The 22,526-nt window shown below is 42.0% G+C and overlaps 4 protein-coding genes across 7 annotated transcripts; all 4 read left to right on the top strand.

Moving 5' to 3' along the window:
• The first annotated feature begins 337 nt into the window (after positions 1-337).
• Positions 338-7,567, top strand: LOC136193475 (uncharacterized). 3 transcript variants are annotated; one of them, XM_065982383.1, is made up of 21 exons: positions 338-985; positions 1,129-1,699; positions 1,746-1,882; positions 1,940-2,035; positions 2,097-2,248; positions 2,302-2,378; positions 2,433-2,590; positions 2,645-2,798; positions 2,859-3,080; positions 3,142-3,222; positions 3,277-3,374; positions 3,479-3,731; positions 3,789-3,851; positions 3,910-4,469; positions 4,518-4,875; positions 4,931-5,173; positions 5,228-5,324; positions 5,372-5,469; positions 5,518-5,601; positions 5,658-5,891; positions 5,950-7,567. In XM_065982383.1, the coding sequence occupies exons 2-21, from the start codon at positions 1,553-1,555 to the stop codon at positions 7,564-7,566; spliced, it is 4,929 nt and encodes a 1,642-aa protein (XP_065838455.1). In that variant the 5' UTR covers positions 338-985; positions 1,129-1,552; the 3' UTR covers position 7,567. The 3 variants fall into 3 exon arrangements, with proteins under 3 accessions (XP_065838455.1, XP_065838456.1, XP_065838457.1); XM_065982384.1 differs by having other exon boundaries at positions 5,658-5,884; positions 5,963-6,212; XM_065982385.1 differs by having other exon boundaries at positions 5,658-5,884; positions 5,950-6,106.
• Positions 7,568-13,793, top strand: LOC136193473 (uncharacterized). The gene is made up of 2 exons (XM_065982382.1): positions 7,568-13,604; positions 13,657-13,793. Exons 1-2 carry the CDS (start codon positions 7,568-7,570, stop codon positions 13,680-13,682), a joined length of 6,063 nt encoding a protein of 2,020 aa, XP_065838454.1. The 3' UTR covers positions 13,683-13,793.
• Positions 13,794-15,365: 1,572 nt separating this feature from the next.
• On the top strand, positions 15,366-18,907 carry LOC136193478 (uncharacterized). Of its 2 annotated transcripts, none has more exons than XM_065982388.1 (18): positions 15,366-15,480; positions 15,536-15,565; positions 15,623-15,762; positions 15,824-16,007; positions 16,057-16,203; positions 16,251-16,376; positions 16,439-16,488; positions 16,545-16,864; positions 16,924-17,078; positions 17,133-17,290; positions 17,354-17,629; positions 17,682-17,739; positions 17,804-17,920; positions 17,978-18,123; positions 18,190-18,368; positions 18,432-18,529; positions 18,597-18,712; positions 18,778-18,907. In XM_065982388.1, the coding sequence occupies exons 8-18, from the start codon at positions 16,633-16,635 to the stop codon at positions 18,779-18,781; spliced, it is 1,539 nt and encodes a 512-aa protein (XP_065838460.1). In that variant the 5' UTR covers positions 15,366-15,480; positions 15,536-15,565; positions 15,623-15,762; positions 15,824-16,007; positions 16,057-16,203; positions 16,251-16,376; positions 16,439-16,488; positions 16,545-16,632; the 3' UTR covers positions 18,782-18,907. The 2 variants fall into 2 exon arrangements, with proteins under 2 accessions (XP_065838460.1, XP_065838459.1); XM_065982387.1 differs by having other exon boundaries at positions 18,597-18,692; positions 18,745-18,798.
• LOC136193476 (uncharacterized) lies at positions 18,782-21,212 on the top strand. The gene is made up of 5 exons (XM_065982386.1): positions 18,782-19,002; positions 19,066-19,113; positions 19,174-19,212; positions 19,268-19,480; positions 19,537-21,212. Exons 1-5 carry the CDS (start codon positions 18,909-18,911, stop codon positions 21,009-21,011), a joined length of 1,869 nt encoding a protein of 622 aa, XP_065838458.1. The 5' UTR covers positions 18,782-18,908; the 3' UTR covers positions 21,012-21,212.
• The last annotated feature ends 1,314 nt before the right edge of the window (positions 21,213-22,526 follow it).

Here is a 22,526-nt window from a genome sequence, read left to right on the forward strand (position 1 = left end):
AAATTATCGAGCCACGCCCACTCGTTGTTTTCTTACCAAAACGTCGTTGAATAGGAAGAAGTGTCGTGGCATTAGACAGCGGCGGCAGACTTTGAGTAGGGTTTCCTCGCGGATGAAAATTCGGCCCGGAACTACGAGCGTCTACGTGGAGCACACGCGCTTCGATTTTTCCACGAATGGGGGCCCCCGCGCGGATCATGTTGTCCTGCCGATCCGATGTGATTTGCGGCTCTCCACATCAAACATGGAACGGCAACTAACGGATGCATGCTTAGCGCTGTTCGAAAATCATGGTAGCGTTAGGAAACGAAAACGCGACCTCACGCTTTCTCAAACGAGTCGCTCGTCATCACTGCGATCAGACAAAGCGTCCTAACGTCAGCAGTTGTCGATCTACAAGAGATTCCCTTGCCCTATACGGGTCTGAGTTGAAGTCCCGGTCCGTTTCAGGGTCTGCAGTGGCGTATTCATCGCCGAACCAGTATCCTGAACGAAAGGAAACGTCTTAGACGACGTGTACACCGACTCGACGACCCATGCATAGAACCACGCGTGCAGTCCTAGCGCTAAAACGTCACCAACGGGACGGAACGATAGCCAATGGAACGAACAACGCAAGATTCAGCAAGAAGGCGCCTAAAAACTGTCCATGTCTCTCCCTTTCTATAGTTTTTGGTCATGAAATTCGTCTAGAAAGAAGAAGCCCGTGCCATTTGAACGCGAAGAATGTCTACTGTACTATCGAATCACGATGTGCACGTGGGGATCACAGTCAAATACGATTAGCTCGGAAAATGCAATTAATCATTGGCCAATCAGACATCTGCCTTGTTTACGCACAACGGTCACAGTGAGACGGTAGCGGCCCCACCGATTTCCTCCTACTGGAGTAAGAAAGTCAATTCTGAACACTCAGAAGTGAAGTTCAATACCGGCCACATGGCTGAGGCGAACCGATCGGCGTGGGAACCCCAAACTTACCAAGGCAAGTTTACGTACTGACCGTTTTCCTCTCTTATTCGCGCTGCGTCCACGTATTCTATCGACTGCTAAGACATTCCCGAACACGCATACTACCGCGGCGTAGCACGCGGTGCGGGTCTTCAGCCATGTGCTCTCATTTTCCAGGTTTGCAACTCTCTATTGGCGATCAGACGTGGACTCTTCGATGCCAAAGAATTCCTTTTGAGAATTCGGTCGAAGTAAGGCGCCCGTCTGAGCCGCTTCCTCTAAAGAAGAAGCCGGATTCTGTTAATCACGTGATGCTTGCTCATATACGATCTTCTGTTGGCGACGACCTGGAGGCTATCCTGCAATCTGAAATCAACGAAAACTCGAAAGGACTCGTACTTGTGAACAATTCAGACAGTTTTCCTGCCAGTCATCAACCGTACTCGTTTGGAGATGACCCACGCATACCAGTTGTTCTGGTATCGTTATCTCCTGGTGCTTGTTTGGTGAAGGATCTACGAAAAAAGTATCTGTCACTTTTCTAGACGATTTGGTTGCTGACTGGGATCCATACCCTTCTTATCATCGTCCAACGAAATCCATGTTTTTTCGAACTAAAACTGGATTTTATCTGCGCAAAAAGCTGAAAAAATTACTTGGTTCAAGGGACGCGTTGCTCAAACCGCTGCACAAGCGTCAAGGAAATTTTCAGGCTCTTTTTCAACTTATTGTTGATTTCAACCAAACTGTAAATTGTAAATATCTATAATCTTTATCATTTCATTCTTATTTAGTGCTCTGAGAAAAAATTGTCGTCCTCTTCTGAAGCAAGAAAAATTGAGAGAGTCATAGACGTACTATCTTCTCGCATGGATGAAGGGTTTCGGTGCAATTTTCCTTTTTATATAATGATGTCTTGGAGACTTCAAAGGTGATACACATATTTAATTAATGAACTTATTTTACCCCTGGCAATGTCTTTATATAGTTTTTCATCGAAAGCAAAAGAATACTTTGTTGATTGTGTTATGAAGCTGAGGGTCTTGAATGTTGAAGCAATAGATGTAGTGAGAGAAGTGATTCGGTAAGGCTTGCCTCCCAAAATATCTACGTTGGTTACACTATGTCATACGTTGGCTCGGTAGAAATAATATTTGGGTGTCATGGCATGTGGCCGTTAATCAAAGCTCAACTAAGACGTTGACTGAAGCGTTTGAATTTGTGTGCCAAGAAAAGTTTAAGTCTTCTCATCTGGCTTCGAAAGGTTTAGAAGGCTTGCAAATTTTATTCTTTGCTGGTATGACTGTTTTTGACTTTAATTAAATATCGTCTTCTGATTTGTCAGTACAGGTGCCGCACGTGGTTTATTGTATGCTCACGAAGGAAAGAAAAGTTTACCAGAGCTTTATTGGGAGGATTGCATCAAGGTGCTGAATTTTTTATTTTGTTGTTGCTATAGAAGTTTAATAATTAAATTTTAGTTTGTGAATGCCGAGGAAATAAACTGGAGTTCTGAAGCAACAGATAGCCTACATTTGTTGCTTCAGTTCGCAGCTGCTGTTTTACCGAGCAGCTTTAGCGTTAGGTTGTTTGAGTCACTCGTGAAAAAATTTCAAATATTTAGCTTCAGGGTTGTAAGGTATTAGCAGCTGTTTTAGAGGCATTGCGTGAGAAACAGTTTTTCGTTTTACAGGGATCTTCTGCGGCACTTTTTCTCACTTAAATCCCTTGAAACCGAGACTTGCCAAGTATTATCTGCGATCCTTCGTGCCCACTTTTTTTACAACACCGATTCTTTACTGCACATCCAATACAACGCTTTGGGCGATGAACGTTTACTGCAGGAGGTATGTTGGTATATAGACGGTTTTGTCGTTTTGTGTAAAGTGTCTTGTGCGTTAATTTAGGCATGTGATCTACTTCTCTTTTTCTATGAAGACTGTTTTAAAAGGGAAATAACCCCCGAAGTTACTTCTCCATCTGCCGTTAAGATGGCGAGAAATGAGATGAAAAAATGGTGTGAAGGCATTCTCCTTTGTCTTTCTACCACAACAGGAAAATGGCCTTCTTACGCGACATCCTTTCTACGAATGCTTCCAGAGCAAATGCATTCCATCTTTCACCATGAGGTAGTTCTAGCTTGCAGATCTCCTTTGCGTGCGTCATTACCGTTGTCGTGGTGCACTAAAGGTTAGCGCGTTTTTGAAAAGCAAGGCTGCCAAGTTTCCTGTCGCAGTGTTTGCGTCAGCGATCGACTTTGTTGATCCAGAGGTACGTAGAAGGAGCAGTTTTATTGTTTTGTAATGTTCATTTCTGCATGGGAAGGCGCTGGGCCACTTTTTTGACGACTACGTGTGTGGGCAGGTTGATCTGAAGCAGGATCAGTGGCAGGAGCTGTTCACGTTGGTTGATGGTTCCAAAAGGTATTACTTGTTTATTTTCGACGTTCTCTCTAATGCAGAACGGCGTTATGCGTACACGCTAAGAGATTTAGGCTGTACAAGTAGCACTGTTGTTTTTTTTTCAGTCGAAAATGGAACCTTGCTAAGCAAAGTGTACTGTCGTTCTTACAACGCGTTGCAAATTCTGCGTATATCAGTCGTCCTGCCGACTTCTTCTTGGTTTTGTTGTCCCTCAGCAACCCAGAGAAATGTCCTGAAATTTTGACCGTTTGTGGCGAAAGTTCTCACGACATATTGCTCAAGAAATTCTCTGATTTTCTTTTGAAATATTTTAAAGGACACACACTTGACCTGAGAAGAAAAATTAATAATGTTCTGGTAAAACTCTTTAACATTAGTCTTTTCTATAGCTGAATTACCTTTTTTATGTTTTAGAGTGGTCTTGAGCATCCGAAATCGTCTCCGTTGTGCGATTGTCTTCTTGATGTTTACTTACAGGTGAATCAGCGTTTACCTAGTCATCTTCTTAGAAGCTTATTCTTTTTATTTTTCATAGGTCGTGATTCCTACAAAAGCTGATATTGTTGCAGGAAGTTCTGATGGCAGTGTAGCGGATTTTGTTTCGGTTTTAGAATGCGAAATGGGAGAAATCCACCAAAATAGAAGTCCAGTTCTTTCAGTCAAAAGTACAATTCTCTGGACTCTTTTGGCTCGCATTGTTGAAAGGGTTCCGGTGTCATCTCTATCTCTATTTCGAATGCCGTATGTTGTTCAGTTGCTAGGAAGAGTGCACGATAAAGTTGTCTTGCCCTCTGCTACGGAAATGATTGACGAAAAGTTGACGCATCTTCAAGTTTGTTACAAAACATGGTACTCTAACGTTCGCAGCTGGCTTGTTGAGGAGAAGTCTCGATTTGATAAAGGGGAAATGACAGTTGAAGAGTGTTCTTCATACAAGAAAAAACACGATAGAATTAGGGCATTTTCCAAATGTTTCTCAAGCGTAGGCCTTATCCCGACCACAGATGGCGTTAACAAAAGGATGAGTTCTTTTGCCGACATGGCGCGCCAGCTGATAAAGCTTCTCTACTATAAAGATCAATCGACTTCCCTAGTGTAAGTGAGTTGAATACGTCTAATATTTAATTAACTGCTTTTCTTTAGGATTTCTTTCGAAAAAGTATTTGAAAAATGGAACGTGAAAATACACACAAGTGTATCAGACGTAAGGGAGAAAAAAATGCTAAGTACCAATTCCTGCGATCTTCAAAAAATGAAGTTTGGTTGCTTGGTTACGTATGCTCAAGCTTGTGAAACCCTTGCCGCCGTTGAAAATTGGCTGGCGCCTTTGCGTAAGCTTATGCCCATGTTGGGCTGCTTCACGGCAAACGCTAGTATTCTTTTTTCCTCGTACATGGAGCGAGAGATGCAGCAAATCGAAAAACTGAGCGCGACGAAAGGTTTAGACTTTAAGGATCCTCAGAAGGAGGATGCAGAAATTTCTGTTGCTGTACCGTTAGACGTAAGCCAAAATGATGAGAGATTGATTGTATGCAAGCTATTTCTGTCGCGTGCAGACGTTCAAGAAAGCACTCAAAGGGGCCAAAAAATCTTTGAAGCTTCTACTAAAGAACGACGCAAGCTACAGAAATGTTTCTATACTAGGACATGAACGTTTTCGAGATGTCAGTATTAAAGCGGAGCTTGAAAAGCTTGTTCATTACGAAAAATTTGCGGAATCTTACCGTGAATACCTGGACGAAGTGTGGCAAGGCATGGTGGATATGAGTAATCTGAGACACTATTTTCGCCTAATTTGTGTAAGTGAAAATAATGGTAAAGTTCTAAAGTAAGTATTCATGTAAAATTACTAGGCTATTGAGAATTCTTGCCAGCAGTACAGTATGGTTTTTGTTAGAGAAGACAGCGAGTTCCAAAAGCTTGTATCTGAAAAGGAGACTTTGATGAATGGTGAATATACTGATCTTTAAAGATAAATATTATTTTTCTTGCATTAGCCGAAAAGATAACAACAGGCGAGTGCAGTGCTCTAAAAAGAAAGTTAGACAAAATCTTGCTTAATACACCGCACGAGAAACTTCGCCTTTTCTTAATGGTAAGAATGCACTCCACAGCACGCAAAGCCAATTGTTTTCTTTTACAGGTTCAGGAAAGCCAAGAATTCTTCAAGCTCATACAAAAGGGTTGCTACTACTCGACGGAAGGACGTATTCGCTTTAAAGAGCAGGTGATCTGCTGGCCAATATGTCAAAGAGCTGAAAATACGTAATCTGCTTCATATAGGTCCAACTCATAACAGATCAACTTCAAAGTCAAGAGTACGACGAAACTGTTCTGAATCATTTGTTGGTTGCTTTTGAATGCGTCGCGCCTTTCACCAATCCTAGAGCAACGTTTGTGTATCTTCTAACGACATTGAATGAATCCGACAAATATTCTTATAACAATTGGATCAAGGAAATATGCACAGTCAACAGTAACATGAATTTAGTCAAACTATGGTTTTCCAAGTCAGAGGTAGCCTGAAATGTGTTCGTGCACGAATTTATATTTATTCAAGTTCCCTTTATTGTAGGGTGACACAATAGAAAACGTTTTATTCTACTTGAAGGCTATTATGAAGAATGGAGTGATTACGTTTCTGTTGGGCGAAAAGGGACTTGCATTCGGCGCCGGAACTTGCTTTCTAGAGTTGAGATTTTCCGTTAAGGATGTTCGGAGTGCTCGAAAAATTTCGGTAGAGTTTGGCGGCGAACGGCATGGACACTCTTCGCCTCGTGACTCTCTTCACGACTCGTCAGTACCGTTAGGCGGCAAATCATCGGAAACGAATTTATACGAGGCGTATAAGGCCAAACCTGAGGGACGTTCCGTGCCGTCTACAGCCGATCAAACTAAGCCAGAGATGCACGAAGTTTCTCGCATAATGAATTATGAAGAACTTGAAGACTTTGTTCGCAGGTTAAGCTTTATGGAGAATTCGGAGCATCAGAAAATGGTACGAGATTTTCAGACTCAGTTTGCTTTTTTTCAAAAGATCTTTGGAGTGTCAGTGGCGCTCTTCAAATTGGGCCATGGAGATCATCAAGGAACTTCGGAATGCGATTTTACCGAGCCTGATCTTGCAAAGATTCTTCAAAATAAAGAAGCTTTACTCTGTGAGTGGCAAGAGAAGATTAAGGGCCTTCGTACCGAGTACCCTCAACTATTGCTTTTTGGTATCCGAGCTGTCTATATTATCGCAGAGGCTCTTAGCCAAAGAGAAACCTGCGTCTCCTCTGATTTCGTGCAACTCACCAGTAAAATATTTGACGCTACAGGAGCGGCTGTATTGGAGCTGAGAAAACTCGTTGAAGACGTCTTGAAACGTCGTAGCGATACTCTGCCAGAGCAAGAAAAGAAGTCTTCAATATTGAGCACTGCTGGTGCGTTTCTAAGACAAATAAAAACAGAAAAGAGCCTCTGTTCGTCTCCGTTGAGAAGAAAAGCTATGGAAAAGGGTGTAGGACATTGCCTGCATTTTGCTCTTGGGTTTGACAGACCTCGGATTTTCAAGCTGATTTTTAAATTGTACAATGGGTTTCCAGAATCGTTTGAACTGTTTCGTTGCACTAAGGCAACCTTGAAAGAAGATCTCGATCTGTTTCTGCAAAGAGCTTGTGAGTTTCCGCGCCGAATGTTTACTTTGGTCGAGGTGAACAAACTAACTATTGAATTGCAAGAAGCGCTTCTGAGATTTCAGATGAATAAGTCGTTGAAATTTAAGGTCAATGTGTGTTATATTCTTACGGCGAATGTAGTGTTTCACGACATGCCTTGGGTTCAAGTAATTCAGCACAAAGAAACAGAATTGGCAACAACAAATCAAGAAATGAAAAAATACTTTAAAATTTGGGTTCAGGACTACTACAACGTCCGTGTTCCTATTTTAGTTTATGGTGAAGCAGGCAACGGGAAATCACATTTCATCAGAAGGCAGCTTAAGAGTTTCTGTAAAGAACAAATCTGCTTCATTGCAGTTCACGAAGCATTCACTCCACTGCTCGCTATTCAAAAACTTCAAAAACTTTATCGGAGACTAACCAAGCCTTGCCCAGCTTGCATTTACTTCAATTTTACAATTCCTTCTCCTGAAGAGCCAAGCGATGACATTAGTCGAGCCGAATTCGATCGCTATGAATACAATGACTGAAATGTACTGGTTTCTGTTTTCCTTGATTTGTATGGGATTTGTCGAGGACATCGAAACAGGAGAGTCGTTTCGTCTTTTGGGGGATTGTGCATGGCAGATTTACATTGAAGTGCCTTCAGGTCACAAAGGCAGTAATATTGATTCGTTTCTGAGTCGATTTCCACTCTTCTATAATTTCGGCATCTTTCACGAAGTATCAACAAGCGAGCTGTTTGACATTGGCGACGGTGTTCAATTAGTTTGCAAATATTTACAAGCTTACGAGAGTAAAGACATTGACATGTTAGCGGAAGAACGGAGACAGCCAGAAAAATGGAAATGGGGTCTTCGGCGGTTATCTAAGAAGTCGAAAAGTGCGAAGTTAGAAATTGTGAAATTTTCTCCTCGTCCGAACCTTAGCGAGGAAGAGTGCTACCGTTTGTTGGCTAAGTACATGCCTGATCACGCAAAAGAAAGAAAACTGTCTCAGGTGTTGTTCGTGAAGTACATGGAAAGACGTTGTCGAGCTTTGGATGAGTCCTGCTACTTCAATTTCAATACAGGTTTCTCGAATCTTGGATCAACTCTTATTTCTGCTATGCTAGATGAAACAAATACAATGTGCAAAGCAGCAAGGAAATTTACAGAAGAAAATTTGGTGCTCATTATATATGATACTGCAGACAGTAACGCTAGTTTTGATTTTCTTTGCCTACATCCGCATAAAATTGATAAAGGAAGGAAAAATCGCTTGGAAAGAATAGGATTTGAAATACCCAGCTTGTGGGAAATTAACCAAAGAACAGTACTGGATCGCCGCCTATCAAAAGCATTTGGTATAAAATTGCAAGAAGGGCGCTTATCTCTTATTGACAGGCATGAATACGTGCTGACTCCTGACTATGCAGTGAAAATGTTTGCTATGAACGAGAGACGACATTGCGGCGTTCCTGTAATCATAGAAGGAGAAACCGGGGTGGGAAAAACAAAACTTATGGAGATGCTTTCGCTTCTTTGGAATCGGTCTGTCTGCGAATCCAAATTGAAAGTGGCTAGTCAAATGACTCAAATTTTGCGGGAAAGGACGGAAAGAAAGGGAGAAACTAAACAACAAGTGTCCGCTTTGAAAAAAGTGTTGAATGAACTCGAAAGCATAGAAAGAAATTCAGAAGTTTTTTCGAAATTTGAAAAATCCGACGTCGTTGAAGTCTGCCGCGAATTCTTCAAAATTTCTGCTATTTTATCCGTTCATCTGCGAAACGTAGTAAGTGATAATGAGAGAAAAACGACGTTGATCGGGAAAGTGATTGAAAAATTAGACGACACTAAATGCATTGATGCTCCATTTACAGCAGAAATTTTTATAGCCATTTTCGGCAGCCAAGTGACATCGAATTTTTTCAAGCTTAGCGTTCACGCTGCACTTACGCCCGAAGATGTGAAGTCTTTTATGAAAGATAAAATAGCGCTAGCTCAACGTCGGGATTTTTATCATAGTGCTATGGTTCCTTCCGTTGTTGTCTTTTTTGACGAAATCAATACCTCGTCGTGCATGGGCTTGTTTAAAGAAATTTTGGTTGACGGAACTTTGGAAGGCGAAGTTTTACCTAAGAATCTGTTTATTGCTGCTGCGAGCAATCCGCATCGCAGCAGCAGCACTGTAATTAGAAGTAATTGGGAACAAGAGGATTGGGTATTAGGAAATTACTACGTTCGCCCACTTCCACCGACTTTACAGCGCCTTCGATGGGATTACGGAGCGCTCGAACCTGAACAAGAAAACGCCTACATTACTCAGATTTTCTTGATGGGGCGTTGCTCAGATCGGGAAATGTCCGGCGACATCCTCGCCGATCGCATTTCTAAAGCTCAAAAGCTGATAAGAGATTTTGCCCGTAAGCAACTGGAAAATCATTTTTCTAAAACCGAAGCAGAGGTTCGAGCAAAAAGCTGCGTCAGCCAACGTGACATCCAGCGAGTATTCACCTTCTTTGACTTTTTCATAAAGTCTCCAAGTTCTTCCCCAGATTCTTTCCGAAGTCCAGAACATGCGCTGTGGGTGTCCCTTGGGATTGTGTATTATATCAGGCTTGATGCAGAATATCGCCAGCTATTTAGCAGACGAATGGACGAACTTTCGGAACATTGCATGGGTCCTAAATTCCAAGAAGCGTTTGAAGACGAAATTGACTTTTATGTTTCTCACATGCACTTGCCTAGTGGTGTGGCGAAAACCAGGGCTCTGAAGGAGAACTTATTTGCGATTGTTGTATGCACTGTTTGCCGTATTCCATTGATAATAGTTGGAGCGCCCGGCTTGTCAAAGACACTATCTTTTAATTTGGCGTCAGCAAATATGAAAGGAGCCGAATCGCAAAACGAATTCTTTCGCTCTTTTCCGGCTCTTGATGTTCATCATTATCAGTGCTCAAGACGTTCAACGTCTCTTGAAATTAAACGAGTTTTTCAAAGAGCAATATCTCGACAGAAGAACCACGAGAAGTCTGGTCTTTCAGTCAATTGCGTTGTGTTCATGGATGAAGCAGGACTTCCGGAAGAGAGCCATGAGTCTCTAAAAGTTTTGCACTGTTATTTAGACAGATCTGAGGTTTCGTTTGTTGCCATAACGAATAACATCCTTGATGCAGCAAAATCAAACCGCGCTGTGAGTCTCTTTCGGCCAAAAATGGGCCTGGACGACTTACAGACTCTCGCTTCAGAATGCTTGGGCAGTCGAACTCCGCTTGCTCAGAAGGGCAATAGATTTTGTGATCGATATTTAAAGTTGATGACAAAGGAAGAGTTCAAAAAGTTTTTTGGACTACGAGACTTCATTTATTTTATTCGTTACCTTCGCCGTCACCGTGATGCAGCCTTTGGAACAGAGCAAAGATCCATGTCTCAACTCGTTCTTATGGCTCTTGAGCGCAATTTCAATGGAATTTCCAAACCTCTGTTTACAGATCTGGCGAGCAGCTTTTTGTCAGCATTAGACGAACCGAAATCTTTAGCTCAACTCAAAACCAGAAATGTTGCTCAAATTCTAAAGGACAGTTTGAAGGATCATTTAGAAGCAAAGGGAGAGCTTGGTGGCGACGCAGAAGTGCGTTATAAGTTGATCATTGATACCAGCGAGGACGACTCCATGACTCGTTTGCTCTTTCAACACGGCGTCTTGGAAAAAGGTCCTACTCGCATCTTCTCTTGTGATGATTATCCAAGTGACAACGATCTAGGAAAGGTGCACGTGATCTCTTCAATAAGGCACGCTGCTTTTGAAGGTTGCACTGTGATTCTAAGTCAAACAGACGACATCAACGAGAGCTTCTACGACTTGTTTAATCAACGCTTTCGTAAAATCGGCGATCGCTGCTATGAAAATATAGCGATCGGTTCTCATTCAAAGCCTTGCCGTGTCAATCCAAGTTTTCGTTGCATTGTTCACGTGCGACAGTCAGAGTTGCAGAACATTCCTCCGCCGTTTTTGAACCGTTTCGAAAAGTACCTTGTTTCGATTGAAGACTGGCTGGAAGATTCCATTGCCTCGCTGCCTCCTGTTTTGGGGAAGGCTGTGCAATTCGCTCGCGATAAAGTGGGCTTGTTTGAAAAAATTCTAGGTTCAAAAAATTTGTACGGGTGGACAGATCAGACGGTCAATTCATTGTTTTTGGAAATGCTACCAAAGTTAGGATCGCCGGAGGCGAAGGAACGACCGCCTCTATTTGATAAAAGCAGTGATGAAGAGACGAAAGCCGAAGTAGACTGTACCAGCCTTGTCGACAGCGAGCCGCATCAGGCGGAGGTTTCTGACTGGCTGAAAAAGGCACCTGACATTATACGTCATCTCGAACGGTGCATTCGCGAAAATTGCAAATTTTCAGCATCATCATCTCTTCGCTCTGAAGCGGAAAGTATCTTGTCTCTGACATGTTCAGACTTAACTTCTGATATCGCTTCTGCGAGACAGTTGCTAATAAACAATCCGTCTTTGATTTCCGAATGGCTCACTAGCTGCATTGAAAAGTCCACGACTGGCTCGGCGGAAGGAGAAATGAATTTTCCTGTTTCTCTACACGAAGGGTTTGCGTTTTCGTGCTTAGTTCAGTGGATGGTTCGTCACGTCTGCGTTCGTCTCTTGCAAATTGCTACTCCGGAAGCGATTATATTAAACTCGAGGACGTTACCAAAAGTGTACATTAACCACTACTTACAGAACCAGCATCATTTCTCGTTGAAGAAACTGGTATGCAGTTTTGACCTCTGCAATTCGTTGTTTAAAACGGTGTGCTACACTCGAACATCTCCGGTCATTCTCAGTTGGTCAGACGGTGCTGCAAGCGTGGAAATGTCTACGGAGTCATCTTGTTCTTTGCTGGATTGCGTTGTCTGCAAGCTCGAGCACGTCTCTTCTCTAGATAATCTGCGCTTGCGGATAAAGGAATATTTGGCTAGAAGAAGCAATCTTTTTTTAATGGTTGTAAACACAACTCAGTGCACGCAAAGGCAAATCAACATTGCTCGAACTCTGATCGAAGAAAATGAAGAGAAGACTGGGAAATCGTTTCTCCTGCTTCTTCATTTTCCAGAAAGTGTAGGAACCTCTCACTATTGCTATCAATCTCTCTTTCTGCACGGTTGGAATTACGTTTACTTAGAAAGAGTATCGGAATTTATTGACGAAGACATCGTTGATGTCGAACAATGGATGAAATTTGCCTACAATGAAAATAGCGATTCGGAGAAGAAGAAGTTTACTGACAATCTTAGAAACACTCTTCTTCCTATTTTGCCCGATGCAGCACGTTCTGCTTTGTCAAGAGTTGTATTAGGCGGCGGCAATAGCGACGGCGAAGAGTTAATTTTCAATAGGCCAATGAGTCTTCTCGATAGGACCACTCTTTTGAAGAAAAAGGTTGGTCAAACAACTAAATTTTCAAAAATCATACGTAAAAAATTTTCCCGCTATTGGACTCAATCAATGGTTTGTAAGTATCTAATGTCGGCAGCTATATTCGTGACAAACTGTGACTCTGTTTTGACTGTCGGACAAACGCTAGACAATAGAGTGATAACGCTGTTGCAGAGCTACTTTGCCTATACTCTACAACAGCTAAACAAAGGTTTTACCATTGAGCTACTTTTCCGAAGCAACGTCAGTTCTGTTGTAGAGAATCTACTTTTTACTTTGTTAAAACGTCTTCCTGATCCTGAAATCGCTGATATATTTGCTCGATGCTACTTTAATGCCCAGCAACCGAAGGAGTGCACACCTTCAAATTTTCCCTTCTTCGGTGATCTGTGTGCAGCTATAGATCATAAAGTGGACGAGTTATTGGCAGAAGAACAAAAGCGTTTGCCTGATTTCAATTTTGACGAGTCCCATGGCAGCGAGGAAATGGATAGGAGTAAATTAGAAAGAGACGTTGCTGAGCGTCTCCATGCGTTTCTTTGTGAAAAGTCTGCAGTCAAACACAAGAGCCTACCGTTAACTGCATTTCGAGCTCTCCGCTCAAATGAATTTCTGTGGAGGTGCTACTTCGTTGACTTCGTTCGGTCGAGGCTGAACTGCGAATTTGACGAGTTTGACGGTTCTGAAGGCATTCTTTCGGAATGGCTAGATTGCAAGGTTTCAAAGGAAAAGAGTATTTCGCGCTGTTATGTAAACTTGCATGTATCTTCGAAAATGAAAAAAATGGACATCGGACGAACGTTCAATGCTCTGCGATCGTTAACGGCCCTAAGGCATCTGCGCTCTGTCTATCAACAGCAGGAGGTGGTTTTGCCATCATCAGCCGTTGTCACTCCGGAAAAGCCTGTTGAGCTGAAAAAATGCGAGGAGCGCTTCTACGATTTCGCTATCTCCGCTTTGTTCTACTTCTTGAAAGAGATTTGCACTAATTTTGCTTCCAACACCCCCGAATTAGCAACAACCGGTTTCACTACCGACCTTCCTACTACTGGAAGAAACGTTACTGAATTCCCTATCACCGAGACAAACGCTACGAGACGGAGTCAAGCTAAATTTGGTGAATGGATCTCGGCGTATCATGCAAAGAGTTGTACGTTCACAGACAGATCTAAGCGCAATATGCTAGCTAATTTCTTTTTTAGTGCTCATCTCTTTCAAGTCCGACTAGCTTTTTTAAGGCTATAAATTCCTCAGAAGAGTATCTAAGGAGGCATCGAATAGTTCACTGCACCTATCTTCTAGCGAAGCGTTTCAGCAACAATACTGGGTATGAAGCAGGATGTGACATGGTTACTAGACTACTTAGTGAAAAGGGAGGGGCGATTTCTTTTAAGAGTGCTATAAACAGCGGTTTGCAGAGCATCGCCAAAGCCGCTTCAGGCGGAAGCAGCGTAGAACTTTCTTTCTCTTCATCTCGTTTTTCCAAGGGACTTTTCGTTTCCGAGCTCTGTTTTTTCTTCTTGCCCTATTTGGGCAAACCGGCTTTGACTTGCAATGAAAGCGAAAACGACTGGGATGTTTTTCTGGCAGTAATTGACAGTCAGATTCAGTGGATAGGCACGGACGCTACGTCGGAGGCTAAATATGGCACTATACTTTTCAAAACTCTTCAATTGTTACTTACTCAGGCTTTAGCTTCAAAACATGGTACAAAACCGGAACTAAGAACAAAGTTTGGACAGGTGATAAAACATGCATATAGGTGCTTTTGCAATCAGTTAAAGATTTTTTGCAGCTTCGAACGGTCATCGGTAGTTACCTTTCTTCTCAAGCGCCTCCCGCCGGTGACGGTCCTTTTTTTCCCATTTGCTATGAAAAGGTATAAGTGAATTTCATTAATTGCAATCATCTTTGCACATCACGAGCATTAACCAGGTTGTCCAAAGCCCTTTATCAAGCGTCTACTTTCACTGCGTCCTTTCTAAGTTTATGGAAACGTGGATGAAGTCAAGTTTCTTTATTATTCTTAGAGACTTGAGGAAAATGCGAGAGGTACAGTATATTGTTGGCAAGTACGACTGTATGTGAAAAACACCAATGTGCAGGAGATCGATGGGCATAGTTGCACTTCTCCTATTAGAAGCGTGTTGCGAATTGAGTATCAAGCTCTAGTTCAGGTGACGATTTGCCGATTGGCAAAAGGATTCGGCGATTCTGACTTTATCGACAATGTAGGAAAAGGCATAGATTATTCAAAAGTGTGTTTTCTATACGTATATGCCTTGTAGGTGCTACGTCGAGAAAGTGAACAGACAGATTTGAAAATTATTTTTGAAGAACACAATTCTCATAAGCAATCGCTTCTGCATCATTTATCTGTGACGTTTAACAGCACAAGGAAGCTACATCAGCTTGTCACATCGTTTACCGATAAAATTGGCACTAAGTGCTCAGCGTTTCCCTGGATGAATGAAATCAAAGAGTCTCTCGGTGTAATTTTATATTCGTAACGTTGTTCAGTGATATATTGATTGGTGCTTTATCTCCAGGATTCTTTCACGGGAAGCATTTTTGCTCCACTTGACCAGCGTGGCGAACTTCGGAATAGTGTGAAACAAACGCTTTTACAACTTGCGGGTTCCAACGTGAGAGAGCTTGAAGCACGGTGTCGGTTCGTTAGCATAATCAGTATTCATATTGTAAATTCATGACGCCACGCATTAATTTAGTTTGGAACTGACAAAAAATCCCGATTTGAAGCCTTGGCTAAGAATGACATTACTTGTTTGCTTTTTTGAAGTGCATTTTGAGAAAAAGTAGGTTCTTTTCATCACTGTTTAGTGGGTTTAATGCGGAAGTACAATTATAGATCGATTGCTCAGACTTCGCAGAAGACATAGCCAAGGGAAAATATTTTGGTTTTCTAGAGTTTGAAGAGAAACAGCTTACGTTAATTACTTGCTTTGTCGACTCAAGCCGAATGATTCCGAAGAGAAAAGACACTTCTCTGCATCGTTCAGAAACAGGTATTTTCCAAGAATCTTTGTTTCTGCTCTTACTTTAAGGCGTTTTTCCACACAGACCCGATTTTAAGCCTATTTGATCCTGAAGGTATGAAAGCAAAGATTTCATTGAAGTTGATCCACCTAATTGTCTTTATTCTTAAAGATGCATCTGCGGTTGATCTGCAGTATGCTTTGGTACAATTGGCAGCAACTGCGGCAAGGCTTCCCAATGGAACGAGCCATCTCTGGACTTACGTTTTTTGTCCGGAGAACATAGAAGGATCTCACCTCTGTGGAAATATGGTAGATAGATAGCAATAGAGGTCTTTACTTTCTCTTCACGATCCAATCTCTTTCCCCTAAGCATCAAGCGCCAGTAGCAGTGAAATCGGACGGCGTAAATTCTTTGGACTGCGGTTGCGGCTTGTCTGCCATGGATTATAAAGGATCGCTAACTCTACACTCAAGATCCTTGCTTCTTTGGATGAATTTTGGAGCATTTGCCCTTTCTCTACTTACTCAATCTCAAGCCGAGGAAGCAATCAAAGGTTTGTCTATTATAGTTGCATGGCATGTCTTAATTAGTTGATCTTTCAGGGTACATCATGTCTGGAAGGCAGCCGGTGAGACAGTATTGCGCTCAGCAGGTGCAGCACCTGTGGACTCATCTTGCTCAAAGCTTGCACTTACTTTACGAGGAGCTAGCTTTTTTTTGTTTCTTCGTGCCTTGAGAAGTTTCTTCAGGTTCTTATAAAGTATACATACATGTTTTCTGCTTTAGTGCTTTTTAGATTACTAGTCAGTCTTCCTCGGCGCTTTCCACCGCTGTCTTTGCTTCACGTCGTGACGTGCAAAGATACGAGGAAATTTTCCACGAAGAGGTTTATCTCCCAGTTTTGAGAGGCTTCCAGAAAGACGTATGTTAATTTGAATGGTAAAGCAAGCAGCGTTGAGAATGAGTGTGTTTTCCTTTTTGCAGCGTGTTCAATCATCTCTTTGGCATCAAGATTCTTTCATTTCTACGGCGAGGTCGAGTTAAAGAGAACTGCAAATTTTTCTTAATAATGTTTCTATTTAATAATTAGGAAGTTTAGTCGAGCCTATCCTTCTGATGCCACAATTGAGCAGTTTGTGCATTGTTTGGAATATGTTAAAGCAGGTCATGGATCTGAAATGCTTGCAGTTCTGTTTAAATATTTTGCTGAGAAAGAGCGACTTCGCGTCGGCGGCTTGCTTTTACCACAACTGATCGAGTTTTACATGTGGCTAACTGAAGACGTGTGTCATCTTTTAACTATTGAACAGGCTTCTTCAAAGCCCATTGCCGAGCTTGTTACCAAAATTGCTGATAGTTACGCTGAGGAAAAAGCTGAGCACATTAAAAAGCTCTTTGAAAATGTCAGAGGTAAAACACTAAGATTTCCTTGCATTTTAGACAATGACATGCCCTGCGTTTTTCTTCAGATCAATATAACAAATATGTTAAATTGGTTTCTGGAGACGTTAAAGGAAGTCGCGAGGGAGTGTATCGCTTGTATGAAATTACAGAAAAGAGTGTTCTTCAGAGCGATCGAAAAGGCGAAGGTCTCGATGCCTTCTTTTCCGCTATTGAAGATCTGGTACGCTTTTTCATATATTAAAGTTTGCAAAATTAGAGGATTCTGAATTTATAGATCACGAACCAGAATCAGTTTCTTGAACTTGCCTATCATGAGATTGGAAAAGGGATTTTTCCAAACTATTTATCCTCAAATATGGTAACCATTCAACCTCTGCAAGTTGTGCTTCCTAGCTGTTTGCTGGGTGACATATCACCGTCTGAACTTGACAAGTAAGTGTACTCATAAAAAATAAATTTTAGTAAGACTTCTCTAATACATTCTTGATTCCTTAGCGGTCCATCAGATAATGGCGTGTGGAAATTTGGTGCTGACTTGCTCAAAATAATCCAAAGAAATTATTTGTACGTTCCTGGGGTTGGAATAGAAGAAGACGTTGGTGCAGGGTATAGCCGCTTTGGATACTCTAATTTCGACTTTCGTCGCATTCAGCTTTCAGTCATGGAAACCTTTATATTTGGAAAACCGCAGATTGCCAATCCCGTTTGCATCAGAAGAACGACCTTTTTTAAAAGTAAGGTTGAGATAGGCAGGTCAGATTCTGTTTTCAGGTATGCTTCTACTGCACCGCACCTAAATCATGTATGCATTGGTGATCTTTAGACAAGATTTATTCTCCAGAATGGCATTTTTTAGACAGCAACTCCCAGAGCAGTTTGCAGTAAGACATTAACATTTCTAACGACATGCAAGCCTTACCATATGATGAGTCTTTGTTGTTACAGGCGGAACTTTCTTCGGACTTATTGATCGGCGCCGAAATATTGTTTCACGATTTGAGCTACGAAAATCTCAGCGATGTCCTCAAATGTCTTCTGACCGTTACAGGCGATTTTTGTCAGGTGAGAAGCTAATGCGTCCTTAATTTATTTGTAAGCGGCGATGAATTGTCTATATAGGTCAAGATGAAAGAAAGCGATGAAGATAGAGCAAAATGCAGCGAACTAAAAGATTTCTCTCTAGAGGAGTTTTCGAAGTTCTCTTCAACAGTAGAAGAACAATGTTTCAGTGATTTTTCTGTTGCCTCAAAGATTGGCTTGCGCCGGTAGTTTTTGCACTTTCTTTCTCTAAAGGATGGCTACAATAGGAATTATATTTTTTATGCATGCAGGCTTGGTGAAGAGCAAATCCGATGGCTGCTGGAGATACGAGTGTTTCAGCTGCACGCGGCGTTTTGCTTCTTTTTTCGAAAGCTAGAAAACGAAGACTATGAATATGCGCATCTTCCGCTTACAATAAAAGTTCGTCTGGAAAAGGATGATCGCGAAGCGATAGTTAAAGCAGTAAAAGGTTAGTATAGAATTTTCTTCAAAGACTGCAAGCCGGAGAAGTCTTCAATCATGCATGTTATAGATCAAACAGTCGGTCCTGAGCTTCTTCAAAGTTTAAAAGATTTGGATCAAGCTCTTCACGCTCCTGAAGCTGTAATTCACATGAACCGCAATCCACAGGTAGAAATTAAGATGCTCGCAAACATACTATATACGCGAGAATTGACAGTATCGAATTCTGTCGTAGGAAACGTTGCGGACTTACTTGGAACCCTTTTACGACAAAGGCGACTTTATTCTCTCGTTGTTCTCTGGCTCCGTTCGGCTTAAACACTCCGTTCAGGTTAGGATGTGCATCCGAGGGTAAGAGACATTAATTTAAAGATATGTCCCAGAAAGTTGATTGTAAGAACCCCATACACTTATAGCTGAACTTCAAAAATTGGTGGAAAAGGATTATCGTGAACCGTGGATTGAAACTGCCACAGACGTGTGGGATTCTTTCCCGGAATTACGCAACTACATTTCGTCCGATTTGGCGGCAGCAAACGCTTCTCTGATGGGTAGCAGCGGCTTTGATGAAACGCTGACGTCGTCCGCCAAAAGCATCAGCAGCAATTCGAAGTCCACAGAAAAAGACAGCGTCAGTCTAGGTAACGTTGCTCTTTAGTAAGTACAGTGGGTTGATAGCTATAGCCAATCTGTTGTACGCGCAGGATCAAAGGCTGAAGCCATTACAACATTGGAGAAAGAGACAACAGGAAGTATAGGTGCATGCATGGAATGCGTGTTATAAGTCTTCTTTACTTTGGCTTTCTCTATAGAAAAAGAACCGGCTTGCCGCAGGGAGAAAAGAGAACCAAGTAATCATAAATTAAATAGTACTGCATGATTGGCACCAGGCAGGTTTTCTCTTAGTTGATTTGAGCTGCATGACCGTTGACGACGTTGCTTCCTTCGTAACCGATGCCGGTTTTGAGGAGCTGGCGCGGATGTTTACGAAAGATGACGTCACAGGAAAAAATTTGCAAAAAGACCCAAAAGCCCTATTAGACGAGTATGATCTAAACGGACTTGATCAAGTCAGACTGCTTGTCAAGATCAAAGAAAAGCAAAACTTTGAATTTGGCGGTACATGCATGTGACTTCACGATTATTTTGACTAACGCAGTACACTTGCTTTTTAGGTTCCATGACCGTGAATGACGTGGCCAAGTTTATTGCCGATAAAGGCTTTCCAGAATACGCAGAGAATTTTCGAAAAGAGAACGTTGACGGACGTCTGTTGGCGCATCTAGATGAAAAGGCTTTGGCATGCTTGAAAATTCCCAAAAAAGAAAGGACCGAAGTTTTGAAGTGCACTTCAACAAAAGTTCCTGAATTTAGACTGGTCTCGGAGTCACTGGCGGCCGATCGTTTTAAGCGGCCTGTTCTTGGCCTGATCCGTTCTTTTGTCATGAAAGAAAGGCGTGTATGGTCAGTAGGCAGTAAAGGAGGTCGGGTGCACTTGAAAAGCACTGGAGTAACTGTGACTCTTATAGAGAATGCTGTAAGCAAGGAAACGAACGTTTCGGTGACGTCTTATTTACCGGAAGATTATGCAAAAACTTCAACGGTAGCTTGTGTCGCGACAGTTCTACCTCATGGATTGACGCTTAGAAAGAAAGCAGCAATAGAGCTGCGACATCATCTTTGCTTAGAAAAACCGTTTACAGTTAAAGTTCTTTATCGCAGCGGTCTCTCAATGTGCGATGAAGGATATCAGTTGCTTGCTGATTTGAACCAAGAGAAAAGGTCTGCCGTTGATGGTGAAACGGAAATTAGAGTGGAAAGAAATTGTATTCGCATTCTCTGTCTTGGCTTCTCCGAGTACTGCATTGTACAGGAAGGGTATTTTTTTGTTTCTGTTCGCATATATGCTCCTCTTGCTTTCCTTGAAGGAAGATCAGAAGTAAACGTTGTTGCGTCACTATCGTGTCAGTGCCATGTGGTTACGGAAAAGATTGATCAAGATCAGAGAGCATTGAGCGGCGAACCAAGAGAATGCAAGGAATTTCAAAACAATTACATCAGCGTTGACACGACCGAAAAAGTGAAGTTGTCTGTTGATTCACCGAAAGACTTGTATTCCGTTAGTGGCAACTCAAGTTACACTATTCCTGCAACAGCTTTGAAATCACTGATTGGCGAGGACCACGTGAAGTGCATAACAAGGCCGTTTTTTCTTAAGCGGACAACGAACACTTTAGATCTTATTAGGATAAACGTTTCCTTTGAAGCTATTGACAGAACTGGCTCTACCGTGGAGTCATTTTCGCTTTACCCGATAATATGGCAACCGACGCCAATACAAGGAACTCCCAACTGGCTAGACGAAAAGGTGTCTTCAGATGAGCGACGGCACGTGGCTACACAAATTGGCGAAAAGTGGAGGCATGTTGGAGAGGTTCTCATGCCAGAACCGAGGTTCACATACGATGAACTGGATATTTTTGAAGAGAAAAGCAGTAATAGAAATCGGGCTCACGCAATGCTTAATGAATGGGCACAAAGGCATCACAGAAATGCCACGAGAAGAATGCTCATAGGTGCACTAAGAAGAGAAAACAAAAACGCCTTGATAACAGAAGTTTTCGGCTGTAATCCCGACGCTCTGACGTAATCCCGACAGTGTGTGTCTAGTCGTGTTGCTGTTGGTAACCGTTAATTGTTAGTTGTGATGTCTTAGGCTGACTTCGACCTATTTTTTGTGTAATTAGAGAACGTGTTTTAGCTAACCTCGCATATTCCATCTTTTTCGTTTTGATGCTTATTTTTATGGTTGACGTTTTTGGTATCGCTATCAAGTTTGGCTGCATGGCTACCTTTTTGTTACGCAACGAGTACTCTTTGATTTTGTAGGAGGTCAATCAGTTTCTTTTGTGATCCTAGACAGTCAGACGTGAGAGAAAAGGCTGAGAAAAGGACGCCTGAGGAACCTATATGTGTCAGCGATCGTCACTGATGATCGATGATCGTTCGCGACTTCTTCAACACGGTCGACATCGCGAGGTAGAACTCGATCTATAGGGGGGGTTCCTGAATCCGAACAAGGTAGAGGGGTCGAGCGAGCTGATGAAATATTGCTCCTACCTAAAAGCAGCTCCTGGCTTACTTTTTGCTTCAAGTTGAAGGGTAGTTACAGTAGTGCCCTTTTTTTAGCGACAGTCCGGGGTCTGAGCGATGACGTTTTCGGGTCTTCTTACGCAAAAGTTTCCCGGACAAATCGATATTTTTGGCCTATCCGGGGGACTCCTGAATCCGAACAGGCGATATCTCCGCCAAAAATTGTCGTACCGAGGTCAGCTATATATCAATCGAAAGCTTAGAAATTGCGCTTTCACGCAGCACTAAAACAATTTTTTTCGCAAGGCTAGAGCAAAGTTACTCGCTTTCCAAGATCCTTAGGGTTATACTCTTTCTCGTGATCAGATATGACCATGAAGCAAATTACTTTAAGAAGAGGCCACAGTTAATGAATTTATATAAGTTTTGCATAGTTTTGAGCTTGATACGTGTACATGCTTTGAAGTGAGGCTGAAACACTTTGACCTGAGCAACATGCCTTTATGCGGACAGCAGTCAGACACATCCCACATGCCAGGACGAGTTGCAGAAGTCTTGTGCTACCTCAAAAGATGCACGCAAGCACCTGAAGACTTTGCAGTTCGACGGCTTTTACGTTATATATGTATATAGTCAATATTCAGCTGCACCATGTCTTACAGTGCTATTTAGCTTTGCGTTTCGTAGAATAAGCGTGCAATAGCAAGCGCGAGTCAATTTTTACACTCGAAAATAGTGTAGTCTAATTTGATTAGTGACTATAGCCGACCTTAATCAGTCATTTAGACCAAAATCAGTCTATTTCACTAAACAACAGTAGATTCGTGGTCATTCGGTATTGCAAATTGCATCTCTCAGCTAAACGTCAGTCAAAGCTTTTTAATTCATACGAGATGTAGCTTACTAGTTACTATACAATAGGTTGGGTGAACCTTCTGAAGGTTTGTCCTGACATTTGGGATGTGTCTGACTGCTGTCCGCATAAAGGCATGTTGCTTAGGTCAAAGTGTTTCGACCTCACTTCAAAGCATGTAAACGTATCAAGCTCAAAACTATGCAAAACTTATATAAA

The sequence above is a fragment of the Oscarella lobularis genome, chromosome 12, assembly GCF_947507565.1.
Source record: "Oscarella lobularis chromosome 12, ooOscLobu1.1, whole genome shotgun sequence".
NCBI lineage: Eukaryota > Metazoa > Porifera > Homoscleromorpha > Homosclerophorida > Oscarellidae > Oscarella > Oscarella lobularis.